The sequence below is a fragment of the Sciurus carolinensis genome, chromosome 9 (genome assembly GCF_902686445.1).
Source record: "Sciurus carolinensis chromosome 9, mSciCar1.2, whole genome shotgun sequence".
Lineage (NCBI taxonomy): Eukaryota > Metazoa > Chordata > Mammalia > Rodentia > Sciuridae > Sciurus > Sciurus carolinensis.
Window position 1 is genome coordinate 67,136,180 of NC_062221.1, and position 14,347 is coordinate 67,150,526.

General features: G+C 41.3%; 2 protein-coding genes across 3 annotated transcripts in view; one reads left to right on the plus strand and one right to left on the minus strand.

The window, feature by feature from the left end:
- Positions 1 to 266: 266 nt before the first annotated feature.
- Positions 267 to 14,062, minus strand: LOC124992829 (uncharacterized). Its single transcript, XM_047564113.1, has 4 exons — positions 13,439 to 14,062; positions 2,207 to 2,266; positions 1,091 to 1,139; positions 267 to 362 (listed from the first exon to the last, which is right to left on the minus strand). Exons 1-3 carry the CDS (start codon positions 13,973 to 13,975, stop codon positions 1,122 to 1,124), a joined length of 615 nt encoding a protein of 204 aa, XP_047420069.1. The 5' UTR covers positions 13,976 to 14,062; the 3' UTR covers positions 267 to 362; positions 1,091 to 1,121.
- The window catches only part of Tfrc (transferrin receptor), a 31,471-nt gene continuing 30,613 nt past the window's right edge, over positions 13,490 to 14,347 (plus strand). Inside the window, exon 1 of one of the 2 annotated variants that reach the window (XM_047564110.1) lies at positions 13,490 to 13,595. The gene's annotated coding sequence lies outside the window, so the exon portion shown is untranslated. Of the gene's footprint in view, positions 13,596 to 13,656; positions 13,742 to 14,347 lie in introns of those variants that run through there. The other variant, XM_047564112.1, reaches the window with a different exon arrangement.

Consider the following 14,347-nt stretch of genomic DNA (forward strand, 5'->3'; position numbering starts at 1 on the left):
TGGGTTCAATTCTCAGCATCAAAAAAAAAAAAAAGAAAAAGAAAAAGAAGTCATTCTAAGATGCTGAGCACCATGCATTATCTGACTTTACATGTATTATCTGATTTAATGACCTTGTTCAAGCCTCAGAGGTAAGCATAGTATTTCCATTTTACAGATAAGAGATAATCAAGTCTTAGCTGAAGACACTTAGAGATCAGTATCTCTAAGGTACTTCACCTTCAACTCATCACAGACTTTCCCTCAGATAACACATGGCAGTTACACTTCTGATGTCTAGTTTATTTTCACAAAAATTCTTAGAAGTATAATGATAGGTCCATTTCAGTGGTCCTTCTGTATTGGCCATTTGTCTTTGATATCTAAATATGAAACAAGGATGCTTCTCTTAATATTTCAAAAGTTTTTGATGTTGGACAAATGAAATGACAGGCTTCTAGAAGATCCCTCCCTTGTGGGGCACTTGATGGATAAATCATCAGAGAACCCAAGGGATATCCTGGGACAACTCTTTATCACCAGGGCTCAACAAGGTCTGACACACAGTAGAAACCTGGTAAATGTTTGTCAGGAACAAGAGAAGAATGGGAACATAAGCTCATTAAGGCTCACTCACAGGCTCAGAGTCTATTCTCTGAACAATGAAAATCAGAGGCTTTCCTCAGACAGGAAGAAAGGGCTTAATGGATGGTCCCAATGGATGATCCCAATGTAAGCTCAGCTTAGAAACAGGATGAGTCAACAGTCTTCTCTGGTAGAAGGAGCTAACGCAGTGCACACAGGATAAGCACTGGACAGGTGCCCTCTGCCACTGAGGTTCAGGTGCAGGTTTTGGGCCATGTGTGACCCAGCCCAGTGACAGGGCTAAGTGGCCAGAGAGAAACAAGTGAAGGCCAAGGGCTGGCCTTCTAAGAGCTAACTACCCAAGAGATGCCAAAAAAGTGTGGAATAGTGTTTGAAGGCTTAGTCTTTAAGGAGAACCTGGTGTACTGGGGAAGACTCAGGTCAGGGCCACCCATGAAACAATCATCTTGGGAAACCATTCCCAGGTCAGGGATGACAATATCACCTGCACTGTATGAGCACCTACCCCATCAAGTATAAGTGTCATTGCCTGGAACTCACAAGCTTCTGCCAACCTAGAGAGGTAGAGAAGAAAGAGCAGGTCAAAGATGGTACTCCATTCATACAGACCTCAAACCATACTCCAAATTTAGGTTCCCAAATGCACACTCTGTGATCTGTTTGTTTTGTATGTTGTGAATGTATGAGTGGTTGTGAGGAGGGAGGAAAGTAGTGATTTAGTATTTGTTTCCCTTTAGTTTCCCAATAAGAATTTTTGTTGCCATTTGTTTGATTGTTTTGAAAAATCCTACCCTTTTTCCAGTCCATGCCCCTTCTGCACGAGAGGTCCCAGAGCAGAATGTGTGGGGACTAGTTATTCAGCTGGCTTTCCCAAGGCATTCAGTAAAGTTCACAACAGGTCTGGGCTGTTCCTCTAGTTTATAGCTTCTTTAGAACCTCAATTTTATCAGTTCACCCAAGGTCATCAGGTAATCTGCTACCCAAGGGCAGAGAACACAGATTGTAATGGCCAATTTATTACTTTGCACGGAGCAAGAGCTGCTGTGTAGGTCAAAACTTCAGTATCTTCTTAGGAAAATCCTCTCAAGAACCAGGATGAGTGGATTGTTTGGCAATTGTGGAGTCCCAGCAAAAGTACTAAATGGTCTCAAGGGCTGTTTTACTTAAGCTGTGATAGCCCCAGGAATTGACCTTGTCCTTTGAAAAGCTTAGTAGAATAATAGGCCACCATAGCTACACAAAAACAGCTGCCAAGTAGAAACCACTTTCATGCCAGCTGGCTGCACAGTGTGCCCTCTCTGTGGGAAGGGCTGGAGAGACAGTTAATGAAACCTCTCCCTCCTCTAAAATCTATTCAAGTGTACTTTGAAAACCAGCAACCTTGTTATCCACAAGGAGCATGTTAGAAATGCAGAACTGGGCCCCACCCACCTGACTTTCTGAATCAGAATCTGCATTTTAATAGGCCCCCAGGTGAGTCAGATGTACATTAAAATTTAAGAAGCACTGGGTTAGGAGCTCCAGTGGCGCAATCGGGTTAGGACAAGGAGGACTGGATGCTCCCTGCGATCTCAAAGCCAATTTTAGTTTAACTCATCCCAACACCTGCAGGGAAACCTACCTGTCCCTTAATGAAGCCAAAGTAGGAACTTGGATCTCGCCCACTGACAAGAATGGCTCCCTGAAATAGAGAGGACAACAGGCTCAGCAGGATCAGCTTCTGTTCCCAGAATTTTTGCGCCCTTTGAGTTCTTTGCTGCCTTTGCCCACTTGTGTGTGTGTGTGTGTGTGTGTGTGTGTGTGTGTGTACTAGGGCTTGAACCCAGAGGCGCTTTACAATTGAGCTATATATATCCCCAGTCCTTTTATTTTTTACTTTTGAGGCAGGGTCTTGTTTAGTTGCAGAGGGTCTTGCTAAGTTGCTGAGGCTGGTCTTGAACTTATGATTGTCCCACCTCAACCTCTCAGGTGACTGAGATTACAGGCAGCCTTTGCCCACCTTATGTCCTGGGTTTGGCCTTACTTCAGAAGCCAGTGGTTCTCCTTAGATGCTCCCTATCCTCACTGGAACTCAGTTTCAGAAGCAGTAATCTCATACAAGTTTGAAGATGGTGTATAATGCTTATGTTTTAGGTTGCCTGCTTTCCCATCACCTGGTTGGCAGCTGTTTACAGCCATCTCATTAGTTAAGCCAGTTCTAAATCCCATGGTACCGTAAGTTATTTCTAGGAAGCGTCTGGGAGAGTTATTCCAGGCACACTGTACTTGTGACCCTGTCATTTTATTTTGGAGTCTTTTGAGTCCCTGGCATAAAATTCAGCACAAATGAACTCAAACCTTCCTAAGATGGGTGTAGTTATAAGGCTCAGTTTGGAGGCTGATACTAAGTCATTCTACCCTGGGCACAGAGATTCAACCCTCTGCTTTCTAGGCAGCAGTTCAATATTTCAACATCTGAGAAGTATGAAAAGTGGTTTTTAAGACAGAAGATCTCAAAGACCTGAGATTAGTTTCTGCAACTTAAAAAAGTTGTGCCACTTCTAGTCAATTAGTTTGTATCCTTTGCATTTCTACTTCGTCATCTATAAAATGGGTGAGATATCTGTTTCACAGAATTGCCAGGGGTCAAATAAGATGACACAAATACAAGCACCCAGTCTAGTCTCTGGACAAGCTGGGGATTCAGTTAATGTTACTTGACTCTGAGGCCTGGGAACCCCAGCGCTGGGTTAGGACTCTTTCCACATGTGGAAGCCCGTGTGATATGAACCAGGGGAAGTCGGGCCAGCTCTCACAGATGTAACCAACCACCATACAGTTGCCTCCTTGACCACATTTCCATGTATGAGAAATAAAAGTTTTGGCAGTGTTATTTTCCAAACTGGGGGAAACTGTCTACCATGCATATTAAGCCAAAGAAACCAACAAGTTTTTGACAATTTGGTATTTTTCCTGCACACCGAATTTGCTGACTTGGGAGTTAGGTTTAATCATCTGTTTTCAAGTGTTTTCTTTACACATATGTTCATTTTACATCAGTACAATGTTCCTTTCAAAGTCCTCTTTATTAGTCTTTTTAAAAGTTCTCAACTTAGGCAGTGTTTGGCCATATGGCACATAGTTTATCAAAATTATTAGATGCCAGATTTCAACACTAGAGGAAGGGAAACTCATGTAAGTAGGAGCTGCAAGCTCAGATGTCCAAAGAAGGAAGAAGAAAAATTTTTTGTAAAACCAAATTGACTCACAAATAGTTTGGAAACAAAGTTAAAATAATTTCTTTGATTTAATAATGCTCCTTATTAAAAGCAGGTATACATTTTAAAAGATCAACTGTCTTGCAGGGACAATAAGAATGCACTGTACCCAGGCATAGTGGCACATACCTGAAATCCCAGGGACTCGGGAGGCTGAGGCAGGAAAATTGCAAGTTCAAGACTAGTCTCAGCAATTTAGCAAGCCTCTCAGAACTTGTCTCAAAATAAAGAATTTACAAAGGGGGTTAGGGCTGGGGATGTGTCTCAGTAGTTGAGCACCCCTGGGTTCAATTCTGAGTATCAAAAAAAAAAAAAAAATGCACTGTAATTCTTTCATACATGTACCTAGATTTCTGGAGAATCAGTTATACTACAAAGTCTGATTTTTAGAATTATCTGGGATTTCCCTCAACACAAAAATAAATCCAAATTTTGAAGTGAAATTAAGTCTGAAGTGAAAAATTAATGAATTCTCCACGAGCTAATTTTTTTTTTCCAAATTGTTCTACATGGATGCCCTGGACCTCTTTAATAGAAATTCTGCCTTGAGCAGGGCATGGTGATACATGCCTATAATCCCAGCTACTCAAGAAGCAGAGGCAGGAGAATTGCAAATTTAAGGTCAGACTATTCATGATTGCATTTGTAAGAAGGCAGTATGTATTGTGGAATTGTTTAGGGCCAGGGTCAGGAGCTAGATTACCTAAGTTTGACTTCTAGTATAATACCAATTTCCATGCCTGGAAAATAGGGATAATGATAATTTTCATTTTTAAGGATTGTATGAGGGCTACATGAACTTGTAGGCTTAAAGACCTTAGAATGGTACCCACACACAGTATATGCTCAGTAAACCTTAGTTATTACTATTCAGCTCTAATGATAAGAAGGTTTTTAATCAAATAGGTTAGATTCTTTTTTTTGGTACCAGAAACTGAACCCAGGGGCACTTAACCACTGAGCCATATCTCCCGCCCTTTTTTTTCCTTCTTCTTCTTCTTCTTTTAAGACAGGGTCTCACTAGGTTGCTTACACCCTCACTTAAGTTGCTGAGGCTGACTTTGAACCTATGATCCTCCTGCCTCAGCCTCCCAAGGCACTGAGATTATTAGATTATTTTCTATCTTTAGCTGAAGTAAACTGGTGATAAACTAAGGCGGATATTCTACGTACCAGAATATTAGACTACAACAATATCTGGATATCACATTATCCATGGAAAAGAGGAAACATGAAATACTAATATGCCTAATTGCTAAATGGCAAAACTAGATTTTGAACCCAGGTATCACTGCTTCAAGAACAATCTTTTCCCATGAACCCTCTTGAAAACACCATGAGAATGTGCAGTGAATGTGGTGTCAGATGGAAGGCCTTCATAAAGTCTGCAGTATCCACAAAGAAATGCCAACCCTGCTTCTTCTGGAAAGGTTGGTCATACCATGCTTCTAAAAGTGATTAGTGAGTGGGGAGATGTCAAATCATGTCCTGTGGTGGCTCTTAGATTTGGGTATTTAGCTTAAAAAGAAAAGACAGTTGTGGATAGGTGAGTAGTCTTTAAACAATAATCAATTTATAGGATTAAAGGCAGAGAGGGTTCAGCTCAGTATGGGTAAAAACATTCTGACAGTTCAAAATGCCCAAGGTTCTCTGCTTTGGGAAATTATAGATTTCCTGTTATTGGAGAGGAAAAGGAGAAACTAAACAACAGCCACTTGATGGGATGAAGTAGAGGGATTTTGTTTAATTAACTCAACATACTTTCATTGAATGCTACCTTTACTATAGGCCAGGGTCAGAACTGAGTTAAAGTTCCCTCCAATTTTGAAATTCTATTATGAGGTCAAACCTCATAACCTGTATCCTCATATCACTAGACTAGTTGGCATAACTACCCTTGTAATTAATTAAAAATTAATTACTCTCTTCTCCCTGCCCTAAGTAACCTTTGCCATTTGCTATAAAGTGGGGGCAAAGTCCTCCATATTAACCTTGTGTGAGATTTTTAAGCCCTGGGGAAACAGAAAAACAAATCTAGTCAGCAACTAGGAAAGGATAGGAAACTGAAGGTTTCCATGTATACATTTAAGGTGGGGGTGGGAAGAAATGCAAAATAAAATGGAAAATAATACCAATCTCAAATCTGTAAGTTGACAGTCCAACAGCCATTCTTCTCTAGAATATATTGCGTCCCAAGGTAGCAGAGTTCCAAATTTTAATTTTATGATTCTGGTCCTAAAGTGATTGCCCTAGGCTTAGGATTCCAAGGTAAAGAAAACTGATATATAGCTGGGCGTGGTGCTGTAATCTCAGCAGGTGGGGAGGTTGAGGCAGGAGGATCGCAAATTCAAGGCCAGTCTCAGCAACTCAGTGAGGCCATAAGCAACTCAGTGAGACTGTCTCTAACTAAAATTCACAAAAAGGGCTGAGGATGTGACTCAGTGGTTAAGTGCCCCTGGGTTCAATCCCTGGTACCAAAAAAAAAAAAAAAAAAAAAAAAAAAAAGAAAGAAAGAAAAAGAAAATTGATATAGCATGTTCATAGGAGCTCTAGTTAGAGATGAATGTAGTTAGAGTGGTTTCTATTGAGGTTTCTACAGAGATCTGTTGTGTGACTGTCTTCACCGGTTAAAATGTGTGACACTATTTAAAAGCATCTGATCTATGTTTCCTTACTTGGTCTCTCCACTCATAAAACCTTAATCAATATTTGCTAAAGTGTAGGGTGGTAGAAAGTTTAAACAGTCAGTAAAGAAACAGGGAGAAACCTTGAGTTGACTAAACAGACATGTGCCTTGAAAAAGTAGATGATCCCGGGCTACCTTACAAGGTTTTCAAAAACGGTTACACACCCCATTGGGAAATCAATGGAGTGGGTTAAAATCAGCGTTTTTACAATTAAATAGAACAGAAAATTCCAGAGTGCTTTGCACACATCAAGATTATTATTTCATGAAACTTACTTCAGTTTCATGTGAACAGAGAGACACACACATAAAATGGATGTTTTTCTATGGAGTGTAGTAAAAAACTCTTTGAGAAATGCTGATCCAAAAGACCCCATATACCATTTGGGCCAGAAGTATAGCCCCAGAAAGAGCACATTGGTTTTAGATGATCTATTAATAAATTGACAGATTAATTATTATGATTTTTTTATACTAGGGATTGAACCCAGGGGTGTTTACCACGAGCTACATACCCAGTCCCCCTTTTTTAAAAAATATTTTTTAGTTGCAGATGGACAGAATACCTTTATTTATTTTTATGTGGTGCTGAGGATGGAACCCAGTGCCTCACACGTGCCAGGTAAGTGCTTTACCACTGAGTCACAACTCCAGTGCCCCCAGTCCCTTTTTAAGCTTTATTTTAAGGCAGGGTCTAAGTTGCTCAGGCTGGCCTTGAATTTGTAATCTTCCTGCCTCAGTCTCGAGTTGCTGCGATCATAGGTGTGTACCACAGTGCCGCCAGTGGTATTTTTCTTCCCCCACTTGGGGCAGTTTATTGAGGTGTAAGTATCAGGGTAGGGAGGTCGGCTAGTGGTATTTTTTAAAGTGTGATTAAAATATATACAACATAAGAAGATTAATGTTTTCAAATGTAAAAGACAAAATACTAAATATCTTTGTCTAAAAACTAAAATCCTCTTTCCCTCATCTTAAAAATTTGGTTTTCCAGTGCCTTCCCTATACTGATTATTCCTCCTCAGTTCCTGGTAAATATCTCAGTTAAGAGGTTTATGTTTGACTTTGCTCCCAGGAGGCAAGTGGCAAGATCCCCTCTTGTATCTGGGACTGAAGAAGAGAATAAATTTCATTCAATTGTATTTTTACATTAAAAAAAAAAAAAAAACAAACAACAGATAAACATTAAGATTAACTAGAATCTAGGTAGGCACAAAATTTGGAATAAGATTTAAAGAACTGCCATACTTGGTAGTGCACACCTGTAATCTCAGGGACTCTGGAGGCTAAGGCAGGAGGATCACAAGTTCAAGGCCAGCGTCAACAATTTAGTGAGGCCCTCAGCAACTTAGGGAGACCCTGTCTCAAAATAAAAAGTAAAAGGGCTGGGGCTGGGAATGTGGCTCAGTGGTTAAGCACCCCTAGATTCAATTCTGGTACAAAAACAAACAAATATATATATATATATATATATATATATATATATATATATATATATATACACACACACACACACACACACACACACACACAAAACACGCAATACACACGCACATAGATAGATGTAGTGTATCTATATAGACATAGATGTGTATATATACATATATATTCAATGGATACATAAAAACATAAAAAGTATATACATATTATGTGGTGCCATGTGATATTTTGACCCATGAATACATATGTAACGTTTAAATCAACTTAAACATACCTATCTTCAAACATTTACCATGTCCTTATAAGGAAACATTCAAAATCCTTTCTTCTAACTTTTTGAAACATATCATTATCGATAGTCACCCTACATTGCAATAGCCCACCAGAACTTCTTGCTCCTATCTAATCGTAACTCAGTACTCATTGATCAACCTTTCCCCATCCTACCTGCACCCCAATTTGCTCCAGCCTCTGGTACCCACCATTCTACTCTACTTCCATGAGATCAATTTTTTTAAATTCTGCATTTGAATGAGATTATGTGGTATTTGTCTTTTTGTGCTTACTTATTTCACTTGGAATAATGTCTCCCAGGTTCATCACATTGTTGCAAATGACACAATTTCATTTTTTAAAGGCTAAATAGCATTCCATTGTGTATATATATCTGCATTCTTGCTATTTATTTTACATATAAATAGTTTCTCCAGTTGTTTGCCTTTTTAGAGGTATTTGTCTGAATATTTCTTTGTATGTCTGCCCAGTACACAACTCTACTCAATAAACAACTTAATAAACAACCCTAGTCAATAAGGGATTACCTTTTTATCTTGGCCATTATCAATGACTTAAGTCATTTTTTTTTCTGGAATCAAAGCATTCAAAAGTTCTTGAAGATACCTTTCATTTTTCCTTTTCTTTCTTAAGCAATAGCCTTGGGCTAGGGATATAACTCAATGGTAGCACACTTGCCTAGCATGTGTGAGACCCTGAGTTCAATCCTCTGTACCAAAAAGAAAAGAAAATTTCTTAAGCAATAACCTCATTGCTAGAAGCTTAGAATTTTTCAGTTTCCAGGCTTCTGCCCACCACTATACATGTTCTTACTTACACTGGGCTCTGAATGAGTTAACACTTCACATTTGTTTAACCATATAGTTTAAGAAGCTTTCCTACTTTTAAATTCACGGATGAAGGAACTAAAGGGATGCTATTTACATGTGGCTAACAAAGAAACTGAGGCACAGAGCCATTAATCACAAGGTTCTGCAGCAGCACAGTTGGTGACAGATCTGGGACTAGATGCTGACTTCTAGGCTGGGGCACTTTTTACTATATAAATAGCTTCTCTGGTTTGCTTTTCCTGCCATTCTTCCCTCACCAGCTAGCAAGACTCTTCAGGAGTCTTCTTCACTCTCCAAGTGAAGAAAAAGAGGGAGAATTTTGTAGTGGATGATGCTTATACCCTCTTTTTCATCAGTAATCCCCCTGCAGTAGCTATTCAGTATGTCCTTAGAGAAAAATTTTTTTGCGGCAAAAGTGGGTTTTGGGGACCCTGGGGCACTTTTAGCACTGAGCTACCTCCCCAGCCCTTTTTATATTTTTACTTTGAGACAGGGTCTTACTAAGTTGCCCAGGCTGGCCTTGAACTTGGAATCCTCCTGCCTTAGTCTTTGAGTAGCTGGGATCAAGGTCGAGCAGCACCACACCTGGCTAGGGTAGGTTTTTTAACAAACCCTATGCTCATTCTCACTCCAGACCTTTCGCATGAATGGGGCCATTCTCCACTAAAATGTCTTTTCTCTTCCTCTTCATGAACCTAAATTCTATCCCAGTCTGTAGACATCTTCCACATCAAGGTCCTACCGGACCCCAATCCTCCCCACCCAGACTCTGACTAAACCAATGCTGACCAAAAGTCTACTCTGAGTCAGTCATTGTTTTTAGGAGTTTCTCACTGCCTTACCTCATTTAAACATAGAAAGGAAAGGCTGGGGAGGCAGGTATATATATATATATATATATATATATATATATATATATATATATATATTTTTTTTTTTAATGTTGAATTTTATGGCTTATGAATTTCATCTCAATTATAAAAATTTTAAGTGAGTTCTTATGAAGGAAAGTTAACATTTCCACTTAAACATTTTCCCATATAGTTACATTCTATTCCCAGACACGTGATTGAATGGCATCTGCTATAAGATCACACCTAAGTGATGACATTTTGCCCCATAGCTCAGACCTCATTACAGTTTTTTTTGCTTGTTTTTTTTTTTTTTCTTTCTTTCTTTCTTTCTTTTTTTTTTGCATTGTATCTTTCAGGAAAATTACTAGTAAAAGTTGGGAGGCAGGTATTTAAACTTTATTTAAAGTTGATACAGCCCGGTACCTTGACTCTCCAGCCTTTGTGCTCTTTTCCCCATAACTCAAGGTGTTTTTTTTTTTTCTTTAGCACATTTTTTTTAAACTTGTACATTTCTTGCCAGCCTCCACAAATTTTATGAAAATTCTAGCACCCATGATTTGATTTTTCTGCACTTTTTGGAAGGACTGCAAGAATTTTATTTCCAGAGAAAGATAAATCTTTTGTTACAGTTTGTGGAAGGTTGAATATTGAAAAATATCCACATTAGCTATACTGGATAGTTTAGATAAAAGTTACCAATACCCATTTAAGCATCCAAGTTACTGGACCTCCACATGTGGAAGATAATGCTATGTAATAGTGGCAACAACAAAAACAATGACAATCAGATTTTAAAAAAAGGAAAATATCTGAATGTTTGGAGTTGGAGGCCAAAAAAAAAAAATTGTTTCTCAATACATATAGTTTTCACAACAGAGTAAGACACATTTATATTCATTTACTTGAAATAGTAGCGGGGGAGTGATCCTGCAAAACTTCCAGGGGGAAAGGGTTAGTAAAGGGAATTTGATTGCATAGTGTCTGTTATCACTAATAAAAGCACAAAAATAAAGACAATTGACATCCTCTTCAGTGTCTTTTTTTTTTTTTTTTTTTTTTTTGGTGCTTGGGATCGAACCCAGGGCCTTGTGCTTGCAACTACCGACTGAGTTACCTCTCCAGCTCAGTGTCATCTTTTTTTAAAAATTATTTTTAGTTGCAGATGGATACATAACTTTATTTTATTTACTTTTTTCATGTGGTGCGGAGGATTGAACCCAGTGCCCAAGCGCGCTACCACTGAGCCACAACCCCAGCCCTTCAGTGTCATCTCGTTTAATTTAGTGAATATAAAATTTTATTTGAAATTTCATATCAATGGATGATCCTGACTTTGGTTTTCTATACCCATTTTCTCCCAGAGGGTAAGAGATTTTTCACCTGGAAATATTAGCATTGTTAAATGTCCTAAACTTCCATTCACCATCTGATAGAGGACCAGGACTTGAGGTCACTCGCCCAACTTTGCCCCTTCTCAGCAACAAATAGCCGGACTAGATGATGCCCAACCAACTTAAAAGCTGTGAGATAGAATGGGTCCTCTCAGAGAGAAGGATGGTGCACCCCTCCTGCACTCTAGTTTTCTTGGGGATCCCAAGGAAGTTTCAGAGAGTCTTGTCCAGGACTACCTCTTGACTATTGAATCGATTTAAGTCCTTTAAGGGATTTGGGGGGTGGTGAGTGATGTGAAGTAGCTAGTCAGTCATGAAAGGGTGAGCAGGGAAAAGACAATGAAGGGCAACTGAAAACCACAGGGAGCCTTATCTGAGGATAAATGCCTGGAAGATGCGGGCCTAGTATGTTAATTACATCCCCTTAAGGGGAAAAAAAAATTGTTTCAAGATCAGGTCATCCTACCAGGTGGCCTGGACCCTCCCTTATCACCAAAACATAAACAACCTCCAATCACTGTGGCAACTAAAACATGAAGACCCTCCCAATGGAAGCTTGCTGAAGGCTACTTACAGGGTAATTAACGGATTAAGGGGGCAGTAAATTGAGGCAAAAAGAGGGGGACTCAATTTCCTTAAAATTACCAACTCTGCCAGGACCACACCATCCTCTTTGGGAAGCAGCCTATGCAGTTCCCATTCTGCCATTCAAAAGTCAAGAGGTAGTCCTGGACAAGACTCTCTGAAACTTCCCTGGGATCCCCAAGAAAACTAGAGGGCAGGAGGGGTGCACCATCCTTCTCTCTGAGAGGACCCATTCCATCTCACAGCTAAGGAAAAGCAGTCTACTGTTTAAATTTCAAGGTCACTCCTGTATGATTAATTCTTTACTCCTCTACTAATACAGTGCTCTGGCTTAGAAGATTTTTAAATACATATTTTAGGGATGGAGATAGATTTTATACAGGGGTGGGGTGTAAATGGAATGGCCACAAGGCTCTTGGGTGGCACATACCTGTAATCCCAGCTATTAGGAGGCTGACACAGGAGGATCTGCAAGTTTGACCCCAGCCTGGGTTATATTTATTTATCTAAAAATAAAATTAAGAAAGGGTGGAAATGTAGCTCAGTAGTAGAGCTCTTACTTAGCATGCACCAAGTCCAGGGTTCAGTCACCAGGACTGAAGAAACAAGCAAACAAAAAAGGGCTGTGGCAAATCTCAAGTATTTGTCCTTATTTCAGGCGGAATTAGGGGAAAGGCAAGAGCCTGCAGTCCCAGAATAGATTTGCATTTTAAGGATTGTTCCAGGTCCCAAAGGGCTCCACCTGGAAAGTGTGTTGTTGTTGTTGTTGTTATCTGCAACTCTCTGTTGGTCCAGGTTTAACTGGACCAAATAGCCTTGAAGCTATTTGAAAACTCTCTTTGGTTTTGGTCTGTAAATTACAGGCGGGAGGCAAAATGTGAATGTTTGCAAAGTGTTTAAAAAGTGACAGATAACCTGTCGTATTTTTTATGCATGGGACTATCCTATAACAATAATGTCAATGAACGTGAAATTTAATCTACAATTTAACCGCCTTAGTAAATCACTTGTTTCTTCCTTTCTATTCTCTTGTGCATTAAACGTTATGCAAATTCTTTTGTTAGTCTAGGTTCAAGTGCTGCTTGTACACATCCCGAAAACAATTTTGCATTTTGCTTTTATTTTTTTTCCCCCTTTTGCTTATATCTGAGGCTGTAAATATATATATTCACAATATGCTTTAGTGGCTACCTACTATTCCATTCTGGTCATACACTCTAAGAAACTACTTCACCGTAAATATTTTGGAGTCAACGCTAACACTTTTGACCTTGCACTGCAGGGCCCAGAGGTCGGTCAAGGTTAGGCGGAAGACTCTGGGCGACAGGGACTGCGTCGGGTGGCTAAAGCCGCGGAGGAGCGCGCCCAGTAGAAAGCCGGTGCGCCAATCGCGCGGCTTCTCCCGGCACCTGCTGTTTTGGCGCCTTTTCTGTAAGACCTCGCCCCACCCGTGCACCCCGAGCGGAGAGCAGGGGTCGGGTGCGCGCGCACACAGCCCCAGGCGATTTCTTTAGAATACCTCGTTAGGTGTACGTGAGGCAGGAAGTGACGCAAGTCTCGGGGGTCGGGGGGCGGGCCCAGCTATAAGCCGCCGGTTGAGGGTGGCCAACCCCTCAAAGGGCGTCAGGATCGCGACTGGCGATCGCTGGGCGGCAGCGGACGGAGGAGGCGCCTGAGTAAGTGACGCGCTGCTGTTAGAACTCCTCCGACCTTCTTGTTTCCTCAGGCTGCGGGTCGGTTCGGGTCGGAGCGGTCTCCGGGCCGACCCCACCTCGGTGCTGTCCAGCAGCTGCGGGGAGGTGCCGAGGCTGCAGCGGCTCTGGTGGGACGGGTGGGATGCAGCGGGACCCAGGAACTGGTGGGCCAGGGGCTGCGGGGGCGCCGAGAGCGGGCTGCAGTGCAGGTGCAGCGGGGTGGGGCCTCTGTGGAGAGAGGAGCGTTCTAATTTCTTCTCAGCGGTTTTGCGCCCACCTCGGTCGCGGAGCGGCGAATGGTTTTTCTTGTTAGGGCTGAGGGCAAGATGAAGGATACCCACTGTCGCTCTGCGCCTCTCCATTCTGCTTCCGGCTCCTCAGGCCGGGTGGATCCCAGCTCTTCACTAGCTGGCCCTTCACAGCTGCATGGCCTTTGCAGCTGGCTTTAGGCCGTGTGTTCTCAGGCTCAGGGGCAGCCACGCTGCGGCATAACTGCTGGGCTTGGAGCACGTGGCTGCTCCAGGAAGTCACCCCAGCGATGGCTGTCGGGGTTTTTGGGTGACCTTGGGCTTATAACCCTTCTCCTCTGTAGGGCCTGGTCTTCCCGCTAAAAGGGACAACGCTGACCCCGATTCGGTTAGAGAATGTCAGGGGTATTTAGTTGGCAGTTACTGAGAACCGTACATTTGAGCTCCGGTACCACCTGATCTTTTGCCTGTTGGCCTTGTGTGTGG

What these genes read in the sequence shown, in the direction of transcription:
- LOC124992829 (XM_047564113.1), bottom strand. Translation starts at nt 13,975, where the DNA reads ATGGAGAGGCGCAGAGCGACAGTGGGTATCCTTCATCTTGCCCTCAGC. An exon ending in CCTCACGTACACCTAACGAG is followed by an intron (nt 2,267 to 13,438) that starts GTATTCTAAAGA and finishes TCTCTATTTCAG; the next exon opens with GGAGCCATTCTTGTCAGTGG.